The sequence below is a fragment of the Furipterus horrens genome, unplaced genomic scaffold (assembly GCF_987537825.1).
Source record: "Furipterus horrens unplaced genomic scaffold, mFurHor1.1.pri manual_scaffold_1, whole genome shotgun sequence".
NCBI classification, from domain to species: domain Eukaryota; kingdom Metazoa; phylum Chordata; class Mammalia; order Chiroptera; family Furipteridae; genus Furipterus; species Furipterus horrens.
The window spans coordinates 47418820-47442121 of NW_028327171.1; the positions used below are offsets into that span (position 1 = coordinate 47418820).

At 38.8% G+C, this 23302-nt stretch overlaps 1 protein-coding gene and 2 pseudogenes across 1 annotated transcript in view; 2 read left to right on the top strand and 1 right to left on the bottom strand.

The window, feature by feature from the left end:
- The window catches only part of LOC150021039 (kininogen-1-like), a 35532-nt gene extending 19682 nt beyond the window's left edge, over positions 1 to 15850 (top strand). The window contains exons 6-11 of the mRNA XM_090275174.1: positions 5380 to 5464; positions 6352 to 6524; positions 11577 to 11684; positions 11802 to 11888; positions 13534 to 13611; positions 15609 to 15850. Coding sequence (XP_090131300.1) covers positions 5380 to 5464; positions 6352 to 6524; positions 11577 to 11684; positions 11802 to 11888; positions 13534 to 13611; positions 15609 to 15662 — 585 coding nt within the window. The 3' untranslated portion in view covers positions 15663 to 15850. The remainder of the gene's footprint in view (positions 1 to 5379; positions 5465 to 6351; positions 6525 to 11576; positions 11685 to 11801; positions 11889 to 13533; positions 13612 to 15608) is intronic.
- LOC150021040 (kininogen-1 pseudogene) lies at positions 13619 to 15584 on the top strand (annotated as a pseudogene).
- Positions 15851 to 21589: 5739 nt separating the features above from the next.
- Positions 21590 to 22288, bottom strand: LOC150021041 (transgelin-2 pseudogene; annotated as a pseudogene).
- Between the last annotated feature and the right edge of the window lie 1014 nt (positions 22289 to 23302).

The window sequence follows — 23302 nt, forward strand, 5'->3', positions numbered from 1 at the left end:
TTTAATTATGATGTGTCTTGTTGTGGGTCTTTTTGGGTTCATCTTTATCAAGACTCTCTGTGCCTCCTGAACTTGTGTGACTTTTTCTTCACCAGGTTAGGGAAGTTTTCTGTCATTATTTCTTCAAACAGGTATTCTGTCCCTTGCTCTCTTTCTTCTCCTTCTATTTTCCCTATGATATGGATATTGTTATGTTTCATCTTGTCCCAAAGTTCCCTTAAACTATTCTCATTATTTTTAAGTCTTTTTTTCCTTTTGTTGATCTGATTGGTTGAGTGTTTTTTTATACTTTGTCTTCCAAATCACTGATTTGATCCTCTGCTTCTTCTAGCCTGCTTTTGATTCCTTCTAGTGTATTTTTCATTTCAGATATTGTATTCTTCACTTCCAACTAGTTCTTATTCATAGTTTCTATGTCCTCTTTCATGCTGATATAGTTCCCACTAAGTTCCATGTAGTTCTTACTAAGTTCCTTGAGCATTATTATAACTATTACTTTGAACTTTATGCCTGATAAATTGCTTGCCTCAGTTTCATTTAGCTCTTTTTCTGAGGATTCCTCCTTTCCTTTCATTTTGGGATTATTTCTTTGTCTTCCATTTTAGCTGTCTCTTTTTGTATTTATTTCTATTCATTAGATAGATCTGCTTTGACTCTCAGTCTTTGTGGAGTAGCCTTATGTGGTATGAGTCCTGTGGGTCCTAGTGGTACAAGCTCCTTGATCTCCTGACCTGGATGCTCTAGGAATAGCCCTTGTTGGGTTATATGGGCTCTACTGTTGTAATTGGATCTTGATTATTGTTGGCTGGTTTGTTGATGGGATTTCCCCTCTGATTGGTTGATTGAGATAATCAGCCTTAACCATGCCTTGCAAGCTGTTGTATGAGTGCTGATAGAAGAAACAAAACAAAACAACTCCAAAAACAAGCAAAAAAAAAAAAACAACAAAAAACCAACGACAGCAAAATCAACAACAAAAGAGCAAAGAATAAGAAGAGAAGAAGAGATATAATGAGAGGAGAGAAGGAAGATAAATATTAAGAATAAAGAAAAGAAAGAGGAAACCAGCAAGAAAAAAGGAAACAAAGAATAAAAATATACAGAGTAAAAAAAAAAAGGAAAGAGTAAGAGATTGGAGGAAAAATAGAGAAAAAAGAAAAATAGAATAAAATAAAATAATAATAAGGCTATGAAAAAGAAAAAGTAATGAAAATAGTGAAAAATAACAAAGTGGAATTTGTCTCAGCAGAGTTTAGAGCCAGCCTGAACGATCTCCCCTTGGATACAGCTCCGATGTTGTCTGAAGCTGGTGTAATCCAGTGTCAGATGCTATCCACCTCTGGCCCTCAGCTGCCTGAGCAAAGCTACAAGGGATCCACAGTTTGCGGCTATCCACCCAGCTTGGCTTTGCATGGGAGAGGCCTCGTTGCCTTGCAAGCTGGCTATTACCAGCACAGGGCTCAGGGATGGGCCAGTAAATGTCCCTAGGCACCACAGGATCCACCTCCACCTGCCTCTGCCTGCTGGCCTGCTGTCAATCTTAGTCACTGAATCAACTGTTTTTGAAAGGGCTTCTGGTGGAATTAGGTGGATGGGAGCCCTGGATCTCCTACGGTGGGGAGGTGTGGTTCAGACTTCAGGGAAGGTGGTGGTATGTTCCCCTACCCCTGACCCATACGTCTGAATCTGTTTCAGATTATTTCCCTGAATTTAGCAGGGTGGAGTTCCTAGTAGGCAAGCAGGTAGGGCCTCTGAAGCCCAGAGTCTGGGTCTGCCAGAAACCAGGAGGGTGTTTCTATCAGCTCTTCTGTGAGGGGGAAGTGCCGGTGCAGGTCCTGAGAAAGTGTAGGGAATGTCCACACCTCAAAGCCAGTCTCTGACACCCTCTTAGTCTGCCTATGTTGCTTTCTCCTCAGCAAGCTTTAAAATATAGGGTGGGGGAAGAAAACACATACAGAGTAGGGCAAGCAATATCCCACGGGGTGGGGTAATTGTTTCCCCCAAGGCTGATTCCCCTGGGAGGGCCTTGCTCTTCTCAAGAAAACTGGCTGCTGCAATATCAGGGGATGACCCAGCAGAGCATCCCAGCAGCCATTCCCCCACATCTCTCCTCAATGCCTCCCACTCCAGACTTTCCTCAGGTGACTCTAGTCCACATCACTCTCTTTTCAATGGACCTCAAGGTAAATGGACTCCAAGGTAAGTGGCTATGAATGAAAAACCTGTGCTTTGGCCCCTTAAGAAAACAAAAACAAAAATACAGCTTCGTCTCCAGTGAGCTCCATCTCTCCCTGGAGGACAGGAACTCTGCCGCCTTTCACTATTGGATGTTATGTGGGTGTGGCTGATCCTGGCTCTTGCACTCTGTGCTTTGGAGCACATTTTGGGGTCCAGACTTCACTCCTCTCAGGGACAAGCTCCCATAGCTGCACTATCCCAACCATAACCAGGACCTGCTGCCCATGGGAACAGACCAGACACTTTCATGACCACATCATTATTACTGGTCTCGAGATGGTTTCTGTTCATTATTTTGGTAAACTTTCTTTTAAATAATTGCATAATATCCCATTAAATATACCATAGATTGTTTTTGAATTATTTTCCTATAGTTAGACATGTGGATTGCTTCTATTATTTGTTATAATTAATAACTCACCTAACATTATTGAAAAAAGCTATTTCTGTATTTGTTATATTTTCCTGTTTCCATACATTTATTCTAGGTATAAACTAATAAGATATTATTTTATCTTTTCTTATCTGGTGCTTATATTTTGCTCTGTGTCTCAATGAATTGATCCAAATGTCCAAAGATAGTTCACACAAATTTATGTTTTATTCCCGATTTTATTGGGAAAGACTCTAGAGTTGTGTAATTATTAATATTTGCCGTGAGTTTCAGGTAGGTATTTGTGTCATGCTAAAGAAGCATCCGTATGTTCCTGCTTTTAAAGAGGTTTGTTTTGTTTTTAAATAAGAGGTTTGTGTTAGCAGACTCATAGATACAAAGAACAGACTGCTGTCAGAGGGAAGGTGGGTTGGATGTTTAAATGGATGACGGGATTAAGGAGAAAAACAAACACACAAAGAAAAATTCACAGAAATAGACAACTGTATGGTGATTACCAGAGGAAAAAGGGGGTGGGGGAAGATAGAAGAGGGTAAAGGAGAAATAAGTGGCGACAGAAGGAGATTTGACTTTGGGTGGAAACACACAATACAATATACAGATGATGTAGTATATAATTGTATATTTGAAACCTATATAATTTTATTAACCAATGTCACCCCAATAAATTCAAAAAATTTTTCTTAAAGAGAAAGTAATTGGTGTCAGAATTTAGTAACTTCTTTACATATGTATTGAAATACCATGTTATGTATTTCTAATTTAATGTTATGTTGTTTTGACAATTTTCCTAATAGTAATCTTTAGATTCTTAAACTCTATTTGTTTAATGTTAATTATTCCTTAAATATGCATTTTGATTTTATTTCTAGTGTATTTAAGAATTCTGCATCTATGTTTATAAGTAAAAATGGTTTGACAGTTTTCTGGATGTGTGTTTGTGTATTCTATTTTTTCAAGTTTTGTTATTCAGATTATAGTTTTATAAAACGAACTGGGTGTGAGTTACATGCAACTGAGTCAGCTCTGACTCCTGGAGACCCTATGAATGTGTGATGGCCACACTGTCCTGACCTCGACAGCTCTGCTGAGCGCCTGTAGACTATAGCTATGGCTTCTTTCATGGAGTCAGTGAATGTCATATTTGGTCTTGGTCTTTTCCTGCTGCCTTCTGTTTTTGAGTTCAGTAGTTTGCCACTGTTTTTTGTTACGAAGTTTGCCAATATTTTCTATATTCAGAAACAGTTTATATAGCATGGAACTATATTCATGTTTCTTTAATTTTAAAAATTATTAATCTCTGAAACATCTATGTTGTATGGAGGTGAGAAGTGGAATGGAAGTTGAGAGTAATGATAGCATTCTCCAGTTCTTCAGTAATTGGTCCATTTAACTTTTTTATTTTATTTTATATAGTTTTATTTTTTCCATCACCATATATTCCTCTATACCTTGTTCCACCTCCACCCACCCCACCTCCACAATCACCACACTGTTGTCTTTGTCCATGAGTTGTTTCTCTTTTTTATTTTCTTTTTTTTGCTCAATCTCTCTACCCTCTCAACCTCCTCCCCAGAGCTTGTTAGTTCAGTTTGTTCACTGGATTCCGCATATGTGGAATTATATGAATCATACGCAATCCAATGAATCATATGTATTTCTCTGACTGGCTTATTTCACTTAGCATAATACTGTCCAGGTCCATTCACATAAAGGGTTTTCTTCTTTTTTATGGTCAAGTGCTATTCCATTGTGTAACTGTCCCACAGCTGTTTTATCCACTCATCTACTGTTGGACATTTGGGCTGCTTCTAAATCCTGGCTATTGTAAATAACACTGCAATGACCATGGGAGTACATATATTCTTTTTAATTAGTGTTCTGGGTTTCTTTGTATACATTTCCAGAAGTGAAATCACTGGGTCATAAAACAGTTCCATTTTTAATTTTTGAGGTAAGTCCATACTGCTTTTCATATTGGTGGCACCAATCTGCATTCCCACCAACAGTGCACATCCCTTTTCTCCACATCCTCACCAACACTTGATGACTGTTGATTTATTGATGATAGCTATTCTGATAGGTGTGAGATGATAGCTCATTATAGTTTTAATTGGCATGTCTCTGATGATTAGTGACATTGAGCATCTTTTCATATGTCTTGACTATCTGTATGTCCTCTTTGGAGAACATTCATGTCCTTCACCCATTTTTTTAATGGAACTGTTTGTTGTTCTTGTTTTTAAATCATGTTGGTTATTTATAGTTTCCCAGAGAAGTATCCATTTGGGGAAGGTTTAAATTAGGATACACTTGTTCATAATTCTTCTCTTATCATTCTACTTCTCTGTAATCTTTGCTATGTAATACATTCATTTATTTTAACTTAATGTGAAAGCCTTTGCCTTTCTAAATAAATTAATAATACATTAATTTATTTTAACGTAATCTGAAAGTCTTTGCCTTTCTAAAAGAAATTTTACCCACTCAATTCTATGATTATTATTTTTATACTGGGCATTCTTGTCATTTTCTATCGTGTTTCTATATATTTGTGTACAATATATGCATTTGTTGTTCTTGATAATATCTAATTGTTTCTTATTTTCTTTTCCCAATTGGACTATGTTTTGTTTTGCTTTGTTTTCTATGTAAACTCAATATTCTATATTTAATTTTATTAGTTGTTTACCTTAAAGGTTCTTAAAATGTTTTTAACTTGTACACATATTCTTTTTAAAAACCAGGATATCGGTGAATGTACAGATAATGCTTACATGAATCCTCAGCAAAGAATTACTTCCTTCTCACAGAAGTGTGACATTTATCCAGGTATGGGATAATACATGTCTGTACTCTAATGCTATATGTGGATCCCAGACAACTAGCTAGGTCTTTTCATAGGAACTGTGCTTTGGGTCCCTGATATGCCGTAAAGTCTATATGATCAACAGGCCTTTCTGAGAACACTGTTCCCCATTTCTGCACAGCTGTGCTGTAGCAGAGGCAGCTGAGACTGCTCTACAAGTGCCAGAAGGGAACATGGTGAGAGAAGGAGAGATTTATGTTTCTTGGGGAAAGCTGGCCTCTCAATACATTGCCAGCTGGTCTTCCTTGTGTATAAGATATCCCTATGTCAGGTACTGTAAATTGGGGAAACTGTATTTCATTTGTAATTACACCAGATAAAATCCTTTCAATTAAAGACTGTTTTCCCCTGTATTATAATGGGGGGAAAGGGAGATAGATGTATAGTTTATGGTGAAGCCAGTGTTTCTTATACCAAATGTTGGCTTTTCTCATACTTGGAAGATATTTGCTTATGTTCCATAATGAGAAACATCACTGAAGCTGCATGATCACCAGAATCATAGGACTTAAAATTTTTCCATTAGACAGTCATTCTTTTTCAGTTAAGCATTGCTTTTTACAGTTTTCTATCAAAAATGCAAACGCTTAGAAAAGTACAGCATATTGATTGAGCTATGAACTAACACCCTCTGATTGAGGGTTTCCTTAAATACACTTGACTCTGAGGAGAGGAAAAGAGGAGAGGCAGTAAGGCAAATGTGAGACAGACAACCTCCTCTACCCACTCACTCCTGGGCTCTGGGCTGCCGCATGGCCCTCTTTAAATGCACGGTGGACCATGTGCAGGAGAGGTACTAAGCTAGATTGCTCCTTCAGTCACATGCTGACTTAAAACCTGATTCTTCCAGGGGAGGATTCTATACCGCCACCTACCATACTTTGCCATGGCTGCCCCAAGGAGATACCTGTGGACAGTCCAGAGCTGGAGGAGCCTCTGAATCATTCCATCACAAAGCTTAATGCAGAGAATAATGGAACTTTCTATTTCAAGATTGACACTGTGAAGAGAGCAACAGCACAGGTCTGTAAATTATGCTACAAAAACAGTGGTATAGTTGTCTGTGTGAAATTGCTTACTAATTTGCCACTGATCTTGTCTCTGGGTTGGGAAACAGAATACCTGGTGAAAAGAATTTGAATTTCAAGTCTCCACCTACGACATGCTTGTTGTGTGATCTTGGACAAGTCATTTGGAACATTCTTTATATTTTATGTCTGTAAAGGATGGGGTGAGGATCAAATAAGATATCATGTTAATGCATTATCTTTTCAAACTCTAAAGTGTTATATAAATTCTAGCAACTATTATAGAATTAATAAAATTTAGGGCTATGAAAAGCAGGCCTTATGTTCTGCCTTTCCAAGCTCATTTCTTATGTAGCATCACTTAGGGACTTTGGTCCAGCTGTATCAGTCAGTCTAAATTACCCCTGACTCTTCACATTCACACCTCCATGTCATTGCCCCCCCCCTACCTGGCTGTCCTTCCAGCCCACAAATGTACCCTCTAAGGATTTGTCTTTCCTTCCATGCCCTGTTAACAGAGGATAAGGAGGGCCCCAGTCCAGGGGTCTGGAGACCCAGTTCTACCACAGCGTCTCGCCCTCCTGTCCTGGGTAACCAGGGCAATCATTCAGACTCACTCAATCTCTGTGGCCCCATATGCTGGATGAGAAAAGTCCCAGTTGCTTCCAACTCCAACAGCCTATGACTAATTTATTCATGGACCCATTCCTGTTATAAACCTCAAAACTAGCCTCTCTAATTATAAGCTTAAGAAAAGTAATCAAAATAGAACTGAACTCTTAGAGCAAACCAACATGCTTTGTAATCTAATGAAAAAAAAGTTCTCTAAAAACAGTCATACTTTTAGCTCAGTAATTGAATTTCTAGAAATCTAAAACAGAGTCTTTATAGACAATGATATTCATTGCAGCACTAACTATAAAAGGGAAATGCTAAACTGTCAAATTGATCAATAATACAGAAATAAGATACAAAGCAGCAATTATAAAGCATCTCTGTGAGGAGTTCTTTGTGTGGTAAATGTCTTGTCTTAAAATATGCAGTGAATGAAAAGAAAAAGGCTATACAATTGAATATACATTCTGTTGTCAATTGTGTTATAAAAAAGTACAGGAAACAATGCTGAAAAAACAGATGCCTCCAGCTGTTCACAGGGGTACCTTTAGGTGAGGGCACAATGAAATGAGCTACTTGTTTTCATCTTCTAATTTCCTTTTTTAGTTTTACTACTGGGAAAAAAGTAAACCTAAGCAAATGGTATTAAAATAAGTCAGAACTGATGCTTGCATCTCTCTCCTGCTCAGGCACTTACTCCTGTCCCGGACACCACAATCTTTTCTCCCTCATTTCACTGGCACATGACCTACGTTAGGCTTACTCACAGGATACTCCAGTCCACGCTACTCTTGCATTTGTCAGCTCTGCTTCTCACTTCCTATTTCTGCTTCCTTGTGAAATTCCCTTGTTCTTCACGATGCAGGGATAGACTAGTACTCTGCCATACATTGCATGTCAGAGGTTTGCTGTCAGGAGAGACCCACTTGCTCTCAAACATGACTATGTAGTCCCCTTAGTACTTACAGTTCCCTGTAAATTAACTAATCAACATTCTAACATGTGTGTCTCTGTGTGCGTGTGTGTGTCTGTTTATGCTGAGGATGCCATGGGAACAATGCTATGAATTGAAGGGAACTGATATTCATTCCTTCAATTGCCAAATCAATCTGGAATATGTGAGAATCTCAAACTTTCTTATGAAAGATGAATCTTTACTGATTTTTGCATTTAAAGAGAACAATTTGGTGGTTCTCTCATGGTCATCCAAGGAAGCCCTGGTGGAAGAAGCCAAATTGCTGGAAATCCATTTACCATCTGATGAATTTGCCTAGAGCCAATTTCCAAATGATCGATTTGCTAAATTGCTAAAGATTTATTTACAGTTTAGTCTTGGCTTGGATTGGCATATTTAGTGCTATTTGGATGTGTGTTCATTTCAAGTTGGTTTCACATTTTCGATGCCAAATATTTCTTAAAACCTCTGTTTGCCCATGTGAATGATTGCAATAGCTGTCAGAGGCCACGTATTTTGCCCTGCCTCTACTGCTGCTGTCCCCGCTGTTGCCCGTATTCGTCCTTGTCTTTGCTCAGATGAACATACTTCAAGAGTCTGTGGGTGCACATTCTGGGATTTTTTCTTTACATTCACACCATCTGTGTATAAGACAGTGGTCATCTTGATTTCGGTTCCATTTCTACCAACAATGATTGAGGCTGAATGCTTTCCACATGTGACCAATACCAGGTATCACTGCTTTTCTCACCTTTGCCAATTATAAAAGATTAAAAATGCTGTTACATTGTGTTTTTTTTTTTTAATGTGCATATCTTTGGTTATTCATGAAGGTAAACATTTTTTTTTTCAAGCTTAATGACCATTTTAACTTCTTTTTGAAATACCTGTTTATGTTATTTTTTAGTGTTTGGCTTTATATGCATAAGAGTATTAATCCTATCCCATGTTTTTCCCTGTTGTCTTTTTACTTGTTTGCTCTGATTTTTGAGAATCATTTTTCATTTTTCATTTTTGTTTGGACAAATTTAGATATTTTTTCTTTCTTTAGATTTCATTCTGCTTTTTACCTATGAAAGGCCTTCCTCATCCTTGGGTCTGATGAATATTTATTTGTATCTTTTGAGTTTATTTCATTAATTTAAATTTGTAATGCATTTAGAATTTATTTTGCTATATGGTATTCTCTACTTAAAAAACATTTGCGCTCAGGCTGGTGTAGCTCAGTGGGTTGAGTACCAGCCAGCCTACAAACCGAAAAGTTACAAGTTCGATTCCCAGCCATGCATATGCCTAGGTTGCAGGCCAGGTTCCCAGTTGGGGGTGTGTGAAAGGCAACTGATGGATGTTTCTCTCACATGTGTTTCTTTTCTCTTTCTCCCTCCCTTGCTCTCTCTCTAAAAATAGATAAATAAAATCTTTAAAACAAAAAAACTCTTGAGCAGGTTGGTTTAAGCAGGAAGACTTCTGGTAAGAATGACACCTGATAATAATGGCAATATGGATGTGCTCTTGAGGCCCTAGAACAGGAGATTTTCATTGATGTAATTCCTTCTTTTGGAGCTTGAAGAGCATTGAGGCCTCAGTTGTGGCTTGTGTCACATATTGTCAAGTTTCTTAGCCAACATTACTTTGATCAACATTATTGTTTTAAAAATTGGATTAAGATGTATTCTGAAATGAGCAAGAAAACTTATGATCACAAAAATATAGGCTCTGAAACTCTCCTAGAGCCTTCCTTCCCATTTTCACACTACACGCCTAGAGTTTTAAAAGTTAATTATGATATTTTTATTAAAAATTTAACCATAATTACCAGCAAAACAATTCCAGCAAAGGTAGAGGGGAGTTTAGTTTTTCCTATGACTCTGTTCTCTTGCTTCTCCATTCTTCCTCCTCACAGGCTTTCTCCATGCTTTAAAAAGCACAGGGAGACAGGGAAGGCTTCTGTGGTTTGCCATTTCAAGTGAGATTGTACTGTGACTCTGTAACTTCATTTTTTAAAAAATAATGGTCATCTCTCCAGATCAACAAATATATTGATGCATTCTGTTTGATAGGTATATAATACTATACACACACACACACATTTAAATCCAGGAATTAAGTACTATATAACTTGGTCTAGATATAGAGCCATATCAACTAACTTTTTAACATATAATTTAAAATATTTTTTACCAAGTATATTTTTCAAGTGTAAGAGATCTAAAATGTGGCACTTTAAAATGATTTTTAAAAACTATACTTACAATTTTGTTGTTATCAAAGGACTTTAGAAAACATGAGTTTAATTTTTTGAATAATAAAGTGTGCCTCTTCTAGAGAAAAAGAAATACATAAATTGGTCCACAATATGTTAATTGTGGAGACAGCACTGTATAGTGATTAAAACTGTTGCTAGAGTATGAAATGATTTCTAAATATGAAGAAAATTAGGATAAGCAAACTAGAAAATCAAAATATTGGGTTGTCCAACAAGTTCATATGGTTTTTCCTATAAAATAAGAAGCACATTTTCATTTTCACCAATAACTTTGTTGCTTTGTGTATTTTGAGTATGTTGGCTATCTCCCCCATGTTGTAACAGTGATTGCTCTCAATTAATGTCTCCATTTTATTGCTATCAACTTCAGCTGGTCTACATGATAGTGGAGCATCATCCAGTGAGAGATCTCCAGCATGAAACTTTACAAGTCACTTTTAACATGTTCAATCCATTGCAGCCCCTTCTCCAAACACTGCAAAAATCTTTTTTTGCATTTGCATTTTTACCTTTATTGAAATAATAAAGTGTAATATGCCAAAAACATTGCTTATTTTCTTCCATCTTTAATATTAAAGTGGCTACACAAAAATTTACCAACTTTGATAAGATTTTTTTTAATGCACCCTGATGTGACAGCTATCACAATACAATCCAACAAAATTGTTTAGAATGAAATTAAAGACAACTAAGTGCTACTAAAGCCATCTTACAGAAAGAAAAAAAAAAAAAAGAATTCTGAGCCAATCCAGTAATTTTCCAAATCACATAATTTAATCCACATAACTTCTATAGTGACACTAGCTCAGTATTTCTCTGATTCAAGATTTGGCAGGACAAGAAGACAGAGAAAATGTTTAAGTTTTTTCCCCTACTCTTAGATTCTATAACTACTTGAGCACTTGAATGACTAATGATATTTCAGCTATTAAGCAATAAAACTCAGAAAAGTATAAAAACAAAAATTAGAGCCTGCTTTTTCTTTTCCCATGTAGAAAAGGAAAATGAGATGAACCAACGGCCAAATATTTTACACATGCATGCAAACTAAAAGTTTAGTTGTCAAACATTTGTGCTTTTTCTGTATAATTCTCAGTTGGTCAGTGTATAATTACATTTTTAATATTCTCCCATAAGCCCTTAGAATAAAAACAAATGATTTATTATACAATATTAATTAAGCTGCTACTTTGTGCTAATTTATTTTCCAGGTGGTAGCTGGAAAAAGATACTCTGTTGATTTCCTGGCCAGGGAAACCACATGTTCCAAAGAAAGTGATAAAGAGTTGACCAAATATTGTGAGATCAATAAACTTGGGGTGAGTAGTAATGCAACTCTCTACTTATTCCTTGGAACTTTACTTCATGTTTGAAATTTGCTTAAGTGTTTCATGAATAACACTGTTCTCTCTTTTGGCTTTTGTTTTCATGGACAGGAAATTCTGGACTGTAGTGCTGATGTTATTGTGGTACCTTGGGAGAAAAAAATTTACCCTACTGTCAACTGTCAATCATTAGGAAAGGTATGATCTTTTTTTTTAAAAGATATTATTTATTTATTTTTAGAGCGAGGGAAAGGGAAGGAGAAACAGAGGGAGAGAAACATCAATGTGTTGTTGCCTCTCACACGCCCCCAGTGGGGAACATGGTCTGCAACCCAGGCATGTGCCCTGACTGGGAATCCAACCAGCGACCCTTTGGTTCGCAGGCGAGTGCTCAAGCCACTGGGCAGGAAAGATATGATCCTAATTACAGTAAGCCTGAGTAAATTTTGTTCATTCCTAAAAATCCTATCTTGGAGTTTAAAATGAACCATTATTTAAATGAATTGGGGGACTAGTTTTGTTTTGTTTTTTAATGAGGAGAATACATTTCTGTGCTGACCTCTCTTTTTTATGGCTAGAAAGGAAAACAGCAGTGCTCTTAATCACTTCCCACACATTGTCAGTGTCCCATGCTTCAGTGGGCTCTCTCTCAGTGAAGGGCAGGCAGCCCCTGCTGAGGAGAGCAGACACTAGCTCTGCAGCTTCAAGGTGTGCCTGAGGTGCTCCTTTGGCATCTGCTTACGTCCAAGGAACTTGAGAGAAATACAGATCTCAGACCCCACTCCACATTTACTGAATCCAAATCCATATTTTCACATGATCCCCGGGGATGCACACCCATGTTCAAGTGTGAGAAACATTAGTTTGTACCACTTTTTCTAATTCTTGAGAGGAACTTGGGAGACAAGTAATACTTTTCCCATTGTCAAGGGATGAGACACTACAAATTACAAAGATGCTGAGATGCTAGAGTGAGTAATGTCATTACAAAGTGCTTCCGCTCTCCCAGGCACGGTATTGAGGACTACACATATTTTTCTCCTGACAACTCCATGAGGCAGTTGCTGTTGGTATTCCTATTTTAGAGATAAGAACAGTGAAGCTAGTGGCACTCAGATTCAAGTCTAGGTCAAACGGAGCCCTCCACCTTCACATGATGCTGATAACTGGGTCTGGATTGTTGGACTCTAAAGACCATGCTCTTTGCGCCACTGAACACTGCCTCCAGCCCTCATGTCCTCGCTGGTAGTGAACGTGCAGGAAGAGGCAATCCATACCTTCTGTGCAAGTTGCCTCTTCTCACGTTTTTCTCATTTAGGTTCTTGCCAAGTGGAGGTGTGTATTAGTGTGACACAAACATTATACAAAGACTGTGCTTCAAGCTTGTGAACATGTCCTAACGTGTTACAGCCTGACAAACTGATTGTGCATATATGCTTCATGTATATTCAATTCTTAAAGCTATTTGTAGCCCTTTAATTAAAAGCTAATAGAAATAGTATCAATTATTAAATAATGTGCCATAGCTTTACATAATCATAGGCTTAGAAGGAACCCTAGAGATTATGTAGTTCAACCTTCCAATTATTTCAGATGAAGAAAAAACTCTCTAGCTTAGTGTATAATTAAGAACAATAGTCAATATCCAGAAATTATAAAGCCAATCAAAGAAAAAATATACATTCTCATCCTTTCTGCAATATTAACAGAGTATTTAAAACCTGGCAAAAACTTGCTCCGTTGTCAACCAAGGTAGGTAACATTGCCAGGTCTGAGTCCCTTCTTTCTTCATTGATAGTGTGGTTTTCACAGCAATGCATTCATCTTAATATTTCCTGTTTAGACCTCAATGCTGAAAAGACCTCCAGGTTTTTCACCTTTCCGATCAGTACAAGTGGAGGAAACAAAGGAAGGAACAACTGTAAGTCCACCCCACACTTCCATGGCATCTGTACAAGATGAAGAGCAGGATTCAGAAAAAGAACAAGGACCCACTCGGGAACATGGCTGGGGCCATGAAAGGCAAATAATACATGGTCTTGGCCATGGCCATAAACATGAGCATGACCAAGGCCATGGTCACCAAAGGGGACATGGTCTTGGCCATGGACATCAACAGCAACGTGGCCATGGTCATGGACACCAACGGGAACTTGACTATAATCTTGAACACCAAGGGAGGCATGGACTCGGCCATGGACATCATAAAGAACATGGCCTAGCCCATGAGCATAAACATGAGCATGGCCATGGCCATAGCCATGGAAAACATAAAAATAAAGAGAAGAATGGAAAGCACAGTGATTGGAGAACAAAGCATTGGGAAAGTTCTTCTGAAGATAGTACTATGTCTGCACAGACACACGAAAAGACAGACGGGCCAATGTCCCTCCCTTCCCTAGCCCAGTCAGGTGTAGCAGGTACCTTTCCTGACTTTCAGGACTTAGATCTCATTGCAGATGTGATGACTAATATACCACCAACTCCCACACAGAATGATGATGCTTGGATCCCTAAAATCCAGATAGAACCAAATAGCCTTTCATTTAAACTGATACCTGATTTTCCAGAAACAAGCTCCTCCAAATGTCCTGGACGCCCCTGGAAGCCACTTAATGGAATGAATCCAACTGTGGAAATGAAAGAAGTTCAGGATTTTGATCTCTCTGATGCTTTGTATTCTTAATGTATGCAGCCATAGGGGTTTCTTTAACACTTCTTCAACCCCTTTCCCCATTGTCCAAATGCCTGATTATAATGCACCAAACACCATGAAGCTTCAGAGCAGCCTAGGGAGAAGTGGTGTGACTCCCAATGGGGAAACCATCAATTCCCATGGACTACATAAAACTGTGTGCAGAATTCAAAATACTTTCTGAGTCTTCCTCACAAGTTTTCTTAACTAGCACAGAAAATGGACACACAATGTGCCTTGTGGCCTACAGCAATTTGCTTTTCTAATAACAAATGTGTACCTTAGAATGATATCGATTTTCATACAAAAATTCTTGTTGTTTTGAGTAAACTGTGACTTCTGATCCCTGAACGCCTGTGAAAATAAGGAAAGTGAAGAGACTGCTGAACTTCTTAATAGGGGAAACATAATAATAAAAACCACCAGAGGTCAAAGAAAAACAACACGAAAGACAGATTGGTCAAAGGGAGGACAGGGGGGAGTAAACTATTGACTTCCTGTTTCCAAAATGGGTTAGTTATATCAAATAGTCACTCCCACTTGACAAAGTTATTCTGATAATTCTCTTTCTGAGAGTGTTTCTCATCAGTCAACAATTTCTGTTTCCTCATTAACTACTCTTTGCAACAAGACTTTCAAATAGGAGTTTTCTGTTATTTGTTGCTGAGGCTAGAATGAGTAATTCTTAGTTTTTAACAGCTGTGAGTTGCATGCTAAGAATGGAAAGCAGAGGATGTAATATAGATGCAAGTTTGTGAAGGAAACCTTTTTTATAATTGACAAGAAAATACCATGAGATTAGGTGCAACATTTGTTTAGAAAATTTAGAAGGAATTGTCTCTCTAAGCCACACTTTATCATTGCATCATATTTTTTTCTACAACATTGGAAAGCACTGATTTTTGTAAAAAAAGAACAATATGATTGTCTTTGATAGCTTTAATGTGAAGGAAGCACATGTTTTATAATCCTTGCTGTGTTTGGCCTGTGAAAAACAAGATAGGGCTTCAAACAACTACAGTGGTCCGTGGACGCATGTGTTACTGCTACTTCAATATGGGATACATTTGAGCCTTTGAGTTTTCATTTCACTTCAAATATTATCTGTGCTTTTCAGTAAAGAACCAGTATGCTAGGAAAAAGTCTCATTTTGTGAACTGGTGCTTCACTCTTCTCTTAATGAATGATAACATCGGAGTAATAGAATTTTATTATATTTACAGAAGCAACTAAGTTACTGCGAGTACAAGGGCCGATCTCAGGAGGAAGTGGCATAGCCAGCAGCTGAGAGTGAGCTCTCTTGCCCAGAGGGCAGCATCTCCGTGCCTGGCACAATAGCCCCAACAACCCACCTGTCAGCAGCCCTGCACGGAAGGACAAGAAGGTGGGATAGAATGCAGTGGAGAAGAATGCCATTTTATCACTCTGTTTCTGGGTGAAATACAGTTTGATCTTGATGTTCTCATTCTTGGTTAATTCACAATAGTCTGCTTTCAGCCACACCCATCCTGAAGCTAAGTCCACCAGCAGGGTCTGAGGACCCTCTCACCTGCCTTTCCTTCTTCTCTTGATTTCCACCCAGAAGTTAAAACTAATTTGTCTTGTTTTACTATTTTTGATGATCTAGATAATTACCAAAAAAAGAGAAAATAATCTTTGTTAATATGATTTCTACCAACATTTTATTAGCAAAAATTTTCTTTCTGGTCTGAATAAAGGAGAATATAGAAACCTAATAGAATAAAAAGTGATAGAGGTTTTTAATTTTCTGTAATAAGACTCATTTACTGAATGTCTTTTATAGCCATTTAACATGCTAAACAATTTCTGTCTGGTGTGTGATTTAATCCTCACAACCACTCTGAGGTCCCTGTGATCACCTTTCTTCCACAATGAGGAAACTGTAGCCCACAGTGCCCTGCTCAGGGTCACACAGTAAATATGTGACAGAGCTGGCATTCCAATTCAGACCTCTGAAACTTCATTACACCATGTTATCATGAGGCATTATTATCAATGTTGTCATTACAAAAAATACATTTCTGAATCTGAGGTGATCAATATCTCAACCCTTAATAAATACTGATTGTGGCTGGTGCTGTTCTGAGTCCTGCTCAGAGTAAACTATAACTGAGTCAAGCACCGGCATTGGCCATTTACTCTATGCTTTCCACTAGGTGCTGACAAGAAGAGAAATAAGCTTTAGAGACTAATCCTTTCCCTCAAAGCACTCACAATCACATTGTGAAGTCAGGACTAAAGCATGTGGAACAGATTTAATCCACACTGTCATTTGCGGATCAGCAAGCAGACCTGATGAATGTGATAGGAAGGTGTGGAAGAGGTGGAAGGACAAACCTGGAATGATGAAGTCCAATTGGGAGTTTGGATTTGAGGTAGGATGTAGAGAGCCTGTTATAGTTCTTTAGCTAAGATGTGCTAACAGAGTGTATAAAACCCATCATTCTGAAGCTTCTGGGGGGATTGATTAGAGTGAGATGAGACTGGTTTCGAGGCAGTGAGTAGTCCAAGTTCTTGAACAGAAGGACCACTCAGAGCTGGTATAGAAAGCCTACAGTTCTCACTTTACTCAACAACATGAAGTAGTTCCATTTTAGACCTTTGCTAGATAAAATAATCTTAAGTTTCCTGTGACCCAGTGCCTACCTTTCACTCTTAATATCTGCACCCTCCTCCCACTCTTAAGACAAAGGCACACCCAAGTCTCTGACCTTGGGTCTGAAACCACACAGCTTCATCCATTTGTGCTTCTCTCAAGTGCAGGAAGTTCCTCTTGTTGGCCCAACCCACATTCCTCACACTGTCTAGGCCTAACACCTCAAGCTGGAAGCCCTTCCTGGCTTTTTACCCCTTCTTCCATTTTCTGCTTCTGAGCCTCATCTCAGTCTGTCCTGCACTCACTCCCCCACCCCAACTCCCTGCTGGGGCTCTGTGGAAGAGGCCAGACCTCCCCAAGGCTCCTAGGGGATGACTTGAAGGAATGTAGTAGATATGATAATAACCCACTCTTTCAGAAGTTTTGGTGTCTACCTATAATAAATTAGATGATTAGAATGCAAAATATTATCTAAACATCTTCCAAAAATGCTCTTGTTAAATTATTTACCTTCAGACTTTATTTTACAAGAATCTCCAGTTGACCACCATGTTCTGGGTTTGCAAAACTTTAATTGGAAGTATTACCCAGTATTCACATTAGAGTCAGTGTACTAATGTTGATAAGATCCAGGATTCTGCAGTTAGACAGACTGAATTCAAAAGCTAGAAATTTATTTAGTTTATCAAGATCCTAGTTTCCTCATCTGAAATACAGTAGTCCCTTGTTATATTGCGGTTCACTTATCGCGGACTCACTGTATCGCGGGATTTAAAAAAATATTATATTTAATTATTTATCACTGATTTTTTGCTATATCGCAGTATTTTGTGGTACTCTATGTATCTTGTTAAAGTTACATGAATTTAAGAGTGTAGAATAAATATAAGATTCCTACGTGGTGGGTGGGAGGTCTAGAACGTAATACCCATGATAAGTGAGGGAATGCTATATTAGGTTAATAATATGCTCATATTATTATAGGTGTGTTGTGAGACTTAAAAGAGATAATTCATTTAACTGGCATAATGCTTAGCACATGGCAAGCATTCAACAAAGGGTAGTTATTGTTGCATTACTAGGACATAAATATATTGCATTTAGAATTTAACTCTGGGAGAAAAACATTTTGTCAGAAAATGAGATGTGTTTAACACTTCCATACATCCCTTTTTGACTTGCAGCCATACATAGGTTATGAAGCTGTAATCAGCTCATATCAAGTGGCCGGTAAAATCTATTTCTTCATTTTCAACTCCATGGTTCTCAACCTTGGCTGTGTATTAGAATCACCTAGGGAGCTCTAGACCATAAGAATCCAAATCTCTGCGAGTTGTTCTGAGTATCAGTGTTTTCCAAAAGTTCTCCATTGATTCTAATGCATCCAAAGGCAAGAACAATTAACTTTGGTCTACTCTGTTTCCTTTTAATCTTAGTTATCCAGTTTTGTGGTGTTCCACTTATTCTTTTTAAATCTTTTTGAAAATAAGAGGGTTATGAAACTCACAAAGGATGGATGGATGAATAGATGGATGGACAGATGCACAGCAGACATAACTATGTATTACAAGGGGTTAGAAATTTATTTATTAAAAAAGTTGTGTATTTATTCTTACATGTTTAAACTTCAGTCACCTTTGGAATACTCTCCTTGGTTCAATGCACCTACTGAGATGTTTTTCCAGTGCTCAAAACAGTTTTTGAACTAGTTGATTTTGATGTCTTTTAGTGTTCCTGCCATTTTTTTTGGTCTCACCTCTTCCACATTGGCAAAACACTTACTTCCCTTTGAAGATTTTTTCATATGGCGAAACAAAAAAATGTCACATGGGGTGAGATCGGGTGATTAGGGATGGTGGGGTATGGAGGTCATGCCATTTTTGGTCAAAAACTTCTGAACACTCAGCTCGGTATGGGCAAGTGCGCTTATTAAACACCCTCATGAACTATGCAAACACATTGCAAGAGTCTTCAAAAATAATTCACTGAAGCTGAACTCAGCCTCTCACAACCACGCCAGTGGGTAACTGATACAAATGGGTTCCTAGAACACTCACCTAGCATGGAAAACTTGTACTATAAGGGCTCCACCCTCTAGAAGATAATTATGGTTTTTGGGGGGTCACCCCTCATATATTTACTAGGATTGTTGCAATAAGAATAAAGAGTACGAGATGGGGGGGGTGGTACAAGATGGGTATAAATGGTCTTCCAAAGACTTATAAACAACCCTGATCGGTGTGGCTCAGTGCTTTGCACATTGTACTGTAAACTCAAGTGTCACTGGTTTGATTCCTGGTCAGGGCACAAGTCTGCATTGTGGACCAGATCCAAAGCTGAAGGCATGCAAGAGGCAACCAACTGATAGATGTTTCTCTCATACATTAATGTTTTCTCCCTCTCTTACTTCCTCCTTTCCCCTCTCTCTAAAAATAAATTTTAAAAAAAGCTTAAAGACAGAAACAAATTGCTTACTGAACATGAGGAATGAAGGACAGGAATAAGTCAAAGATAACAATTTGTCTTTTTAGTTTAGGTGCCTAAGGGAATGTTAATGCCATTAACACAAACAAGGAAATGAGGAAGTGGTTTAAGCTTTCTTATAACTCATAGAAAAATGGACTGACCCCAAATGTACATACTATAAGATATTTCACCTGCTGAGTAAACAAACATATGAAATTATTATGCAGATAAGTGTAAAATGCTAATATGACCCATCTCGAATTATTTCATTTACTTCAATATCTGTGGCACCTGACATATTAGCAGGAAGTATCATTAGATACTCATGGACTAAGCATGTGGAAAAACTATAATTACAGGACTGCTCGGGTCAAAAAGAACAGAAAGGAAAAAAATGATTTCCTGAAAGTAATCTTAACTTATATTTCTACTGATGAACTAGAATGTAGCAAAAGGTGTTTGTTAGGAGAGCTGTTCTGTCTCCTATCTTCTCTGTGTGGCATTTAAAGATGGTAACATTCTGAGTGTGTGGAAATACCCCTGTTCTCATTCAGAACAGCTGTGGTGGGGCCCTGGAAGTTGGGTTTCTAACAAGTTCCCAGGAGATGCTGGTGCTTCTGGTCCATGGACTGTACTTTAGAACTGCTGGTGTAAGAGTTCTCAACCTGGCTATACATTAGAATCACTTGGACAGCTTTTAAAAAATATCTTGCTAGGATCATCACCCCAGACCTATTCGGTCATGTTTCAAGACTTCTGCAGGTGATTTTAATGTGCAGGTCAGCGTCTGAACCACTGAAGTGATGAATAGTAACAGGTACCATTTTTTTATTTGCTCAGTGCCAGACTCTATTTAAGGTTTCATACACACTATCACATCAGTGATTCCCATTTCACAGGTAAGAAAACTGAGGCTCAGAGAAGTGAGGTCAGCTGGGCAAGATCACATAGCAAGTGTTAGTAGGAGAGGAAGGAAGGAACCCAGGTCTTTTAACCACAGATGCCTGTGCCACACGGGCCTCACAGAAACAGCACACCTGATTTAAGTATCGAAAAATGAATAGAAGTTCTCTAGGCAAAGAGGGCATACTTTGTTTCATTGTATTTGGCTTTATTGCACTTCACAGATGTTGTGTTTTATAGAAATTGAAGGCAAGACCCTCCAGCAAAAAGACTGCTATACTTGCTTTATTGTGACGCTCACCTTATTGCTATGCTCTGGAACCAAACCTGCAATATCTCTGAGGTTCGCCAAAACTGAGCCCCACATGCCTGTAGGTGCCTAAGTAGAGGCTAGAAGTCAGAGGTATTCTGGGACGGATTGCTGAGTTGGGTAGGAGGGCAGGACAAGATGACAGCGGCGGCTCACCCTCCTCCAAGAGTCTAGAATTCTATAATGAGGTGATCTAGACCAAGAGGAGAAGGAGATGGACCAAGAGAAGGAGAAAGATATAGGCAGTGACGTGCTCAGAGTTGCCCTGCAGATTAATGAGCAGGTACCTCTTTCCTGCATTTAGTCTCAGTGATTTGAACATTTATTTTTATTTTATTTTTTTCAGAAGAAAAGAGATTCTTTATTTAAATTAGCAAACTCAGATTCTTCAAGTCCCAGCCCATACAGCCCTCCCTTCCCTTTCCCCTCACCCCATCCCACCCCTTAGCCACAGCAAGGGGAATGGAAAATGAGAAGTCAAGAGGGCCTCTGCCAGGGCAGGCTGCCTCCAATGTGTGGTGAGCCCAGTCCAGCTGTGGCAGGGGTGGCAGCTGCCACAGATCCCTCCTTATAAATTAAGTCACTGTAGTCATAGCTGTGGGCAAGGCACAATTTTGGAAGGCCTGAAGGCAGCATCGCTGACCCTCAGCCAAGGAATGGATTAAGGACACAGATGTCATGGGAGAAGAGGTATGAAGGGAAAGGAAGAGGCCCTACATTTTGGTCCCAGGGAAAAAAAGAGGGTCAGTTGATTCAGTTTTGGGGGTTTTAGAGAAGAGAATGCACAAGTAAGGACAGGGGAAGAGGCCACCATTGGGCACCCCCAGAGGAGACATGCCAGGCCAGGCCCCCACCCTGGCAAAGGGAGCTTGAAAGCTCCAGGGGACTCTCGGGGAATGTCACTGCTAAAAAACATGTATATATTAACCATCCAAGGGAGGGCAGGAGCAAGACTGGGGGCGGATCAGAGGATCTGGTGTGGCATCCCATAGCCAGTCATGCCTGCCTGAGATGCCCCACGGTTGGTGCCCATCTGTAACCTAATCACGTTCTTGCCCTCTTGCAACTGGTTGTCCAAGAAGTTCTGAGGGTTCTCCTTGGACTTTTTAGGAAACCAGTTGGGATCCCGAGAGAAAAGCTCATCATCTCGGGCTACTGCCAGCCCACCCAGGTTCATCAGTGTTCGCTGTACACAGGCCATGTTCTTTCCTTCCCAGAGGTCCAGAGTCTGGAAGATGTCAGTGGTGTTGATGCCATAGTGCTCGGCTGCTTGCAGGAACTGAGAGATCTGCTCTATCTGCTTGAAGGCCATGGTAGAAGCTTGTATCGCCTTGTATCTTCTTCACTGGGGCCTGCCCCTCAGGATATAGTCCATTAATGAGCTCACACAGCACTGTGCCATCCTTGAGCCAGTTCTGGAAGTTCTCATGCCCAGGCTGGGGCCGGCCCACATCCTTGCGGCACTGGGTGGTGATCCACTGGGTCAGGATTTGCTCCAGGTCTACGTCGTACTGTTTCTCAATCTTCTTCTGCATTTCCTGGCTCAAGCCATAGGCAGGTCCACTGTTGGCCATTCTGATGGGTGGAGGTGGCTGTGGGGAGCATCAGACCGGTTACAGAGCGAGCACTCCAGGCGGGCTGCGGAGCGAGTGGGATTTGAACATTTATTAATGCTCAGTTCTGAAATCTTATCCACTCCAAAACAATGTTATGCTAGTTATATGTGCTAGATAAATATTAATAAATGAAAGCCAGAACATATGACAGGTAAATGCAGGACTAAAATTGAGACTATTCATATTTAAATTTTCATTTAAATGTTGAAATTTTCTATGAATTGTTCTTTATTCTTTCTTTTTATATACTATTTTATAGTACATACTTAAATATATAGTGTGGAAAATTTAGAAAATACAGAATAACATAAAGCAGAAAATAAAAACTGTTAAAATCTCACCAGCTAAAGGAAACTACTATTGAAATTTTGGTTATAACTCTCAAAAAATGTTTTGTTCAAATGTCTATAGGTATGTGTATTCCAAAAAAAGAATCATGCTATAAATATAATATATAATTTCTATTTTTATGCAACATATTTCATGACCATTTTTAATATCCTTACATTTGACTCCCATAAATCCTTTCCTAAGTATAGTAAATACATGAATACCTTTTAATAATGATATGCTTTTGATAAACCACAGAGGATAAGAAAATTCAGTGACTATGGTATTTTTATTGTTCTTACTGTGGCTGATATTTACAAAACATGGATCTGTAAAATCCGTGAAGACTTATCGTGGAATAGCTGACTCAGAGGGCAGCCAACAGTTCTTACTTTCTAAATTCAGTCTCCTCCTTTTCAGGGAGTTGCTGCCCCCTAGAGGTGAAAGTCTTCATAGTTAACAAGGCCCCTGGGAGAAAGTGATTTCCCTTCTTTATGAATACATTTCCATCTTTTCCCTGTTTGGCTAATGTATAATTTCACTTTGCCTAAGAGTCTACTAGTTCCTTTTGTTAACCAGCTGTGATTTTTTTCCCTATGTGGATGTCTAAATACCCAAAAGGGACTCTAGCCTTTTTGAACCTTTTGGCAGTAAAAACTTTCTGTTCCTGGGGGA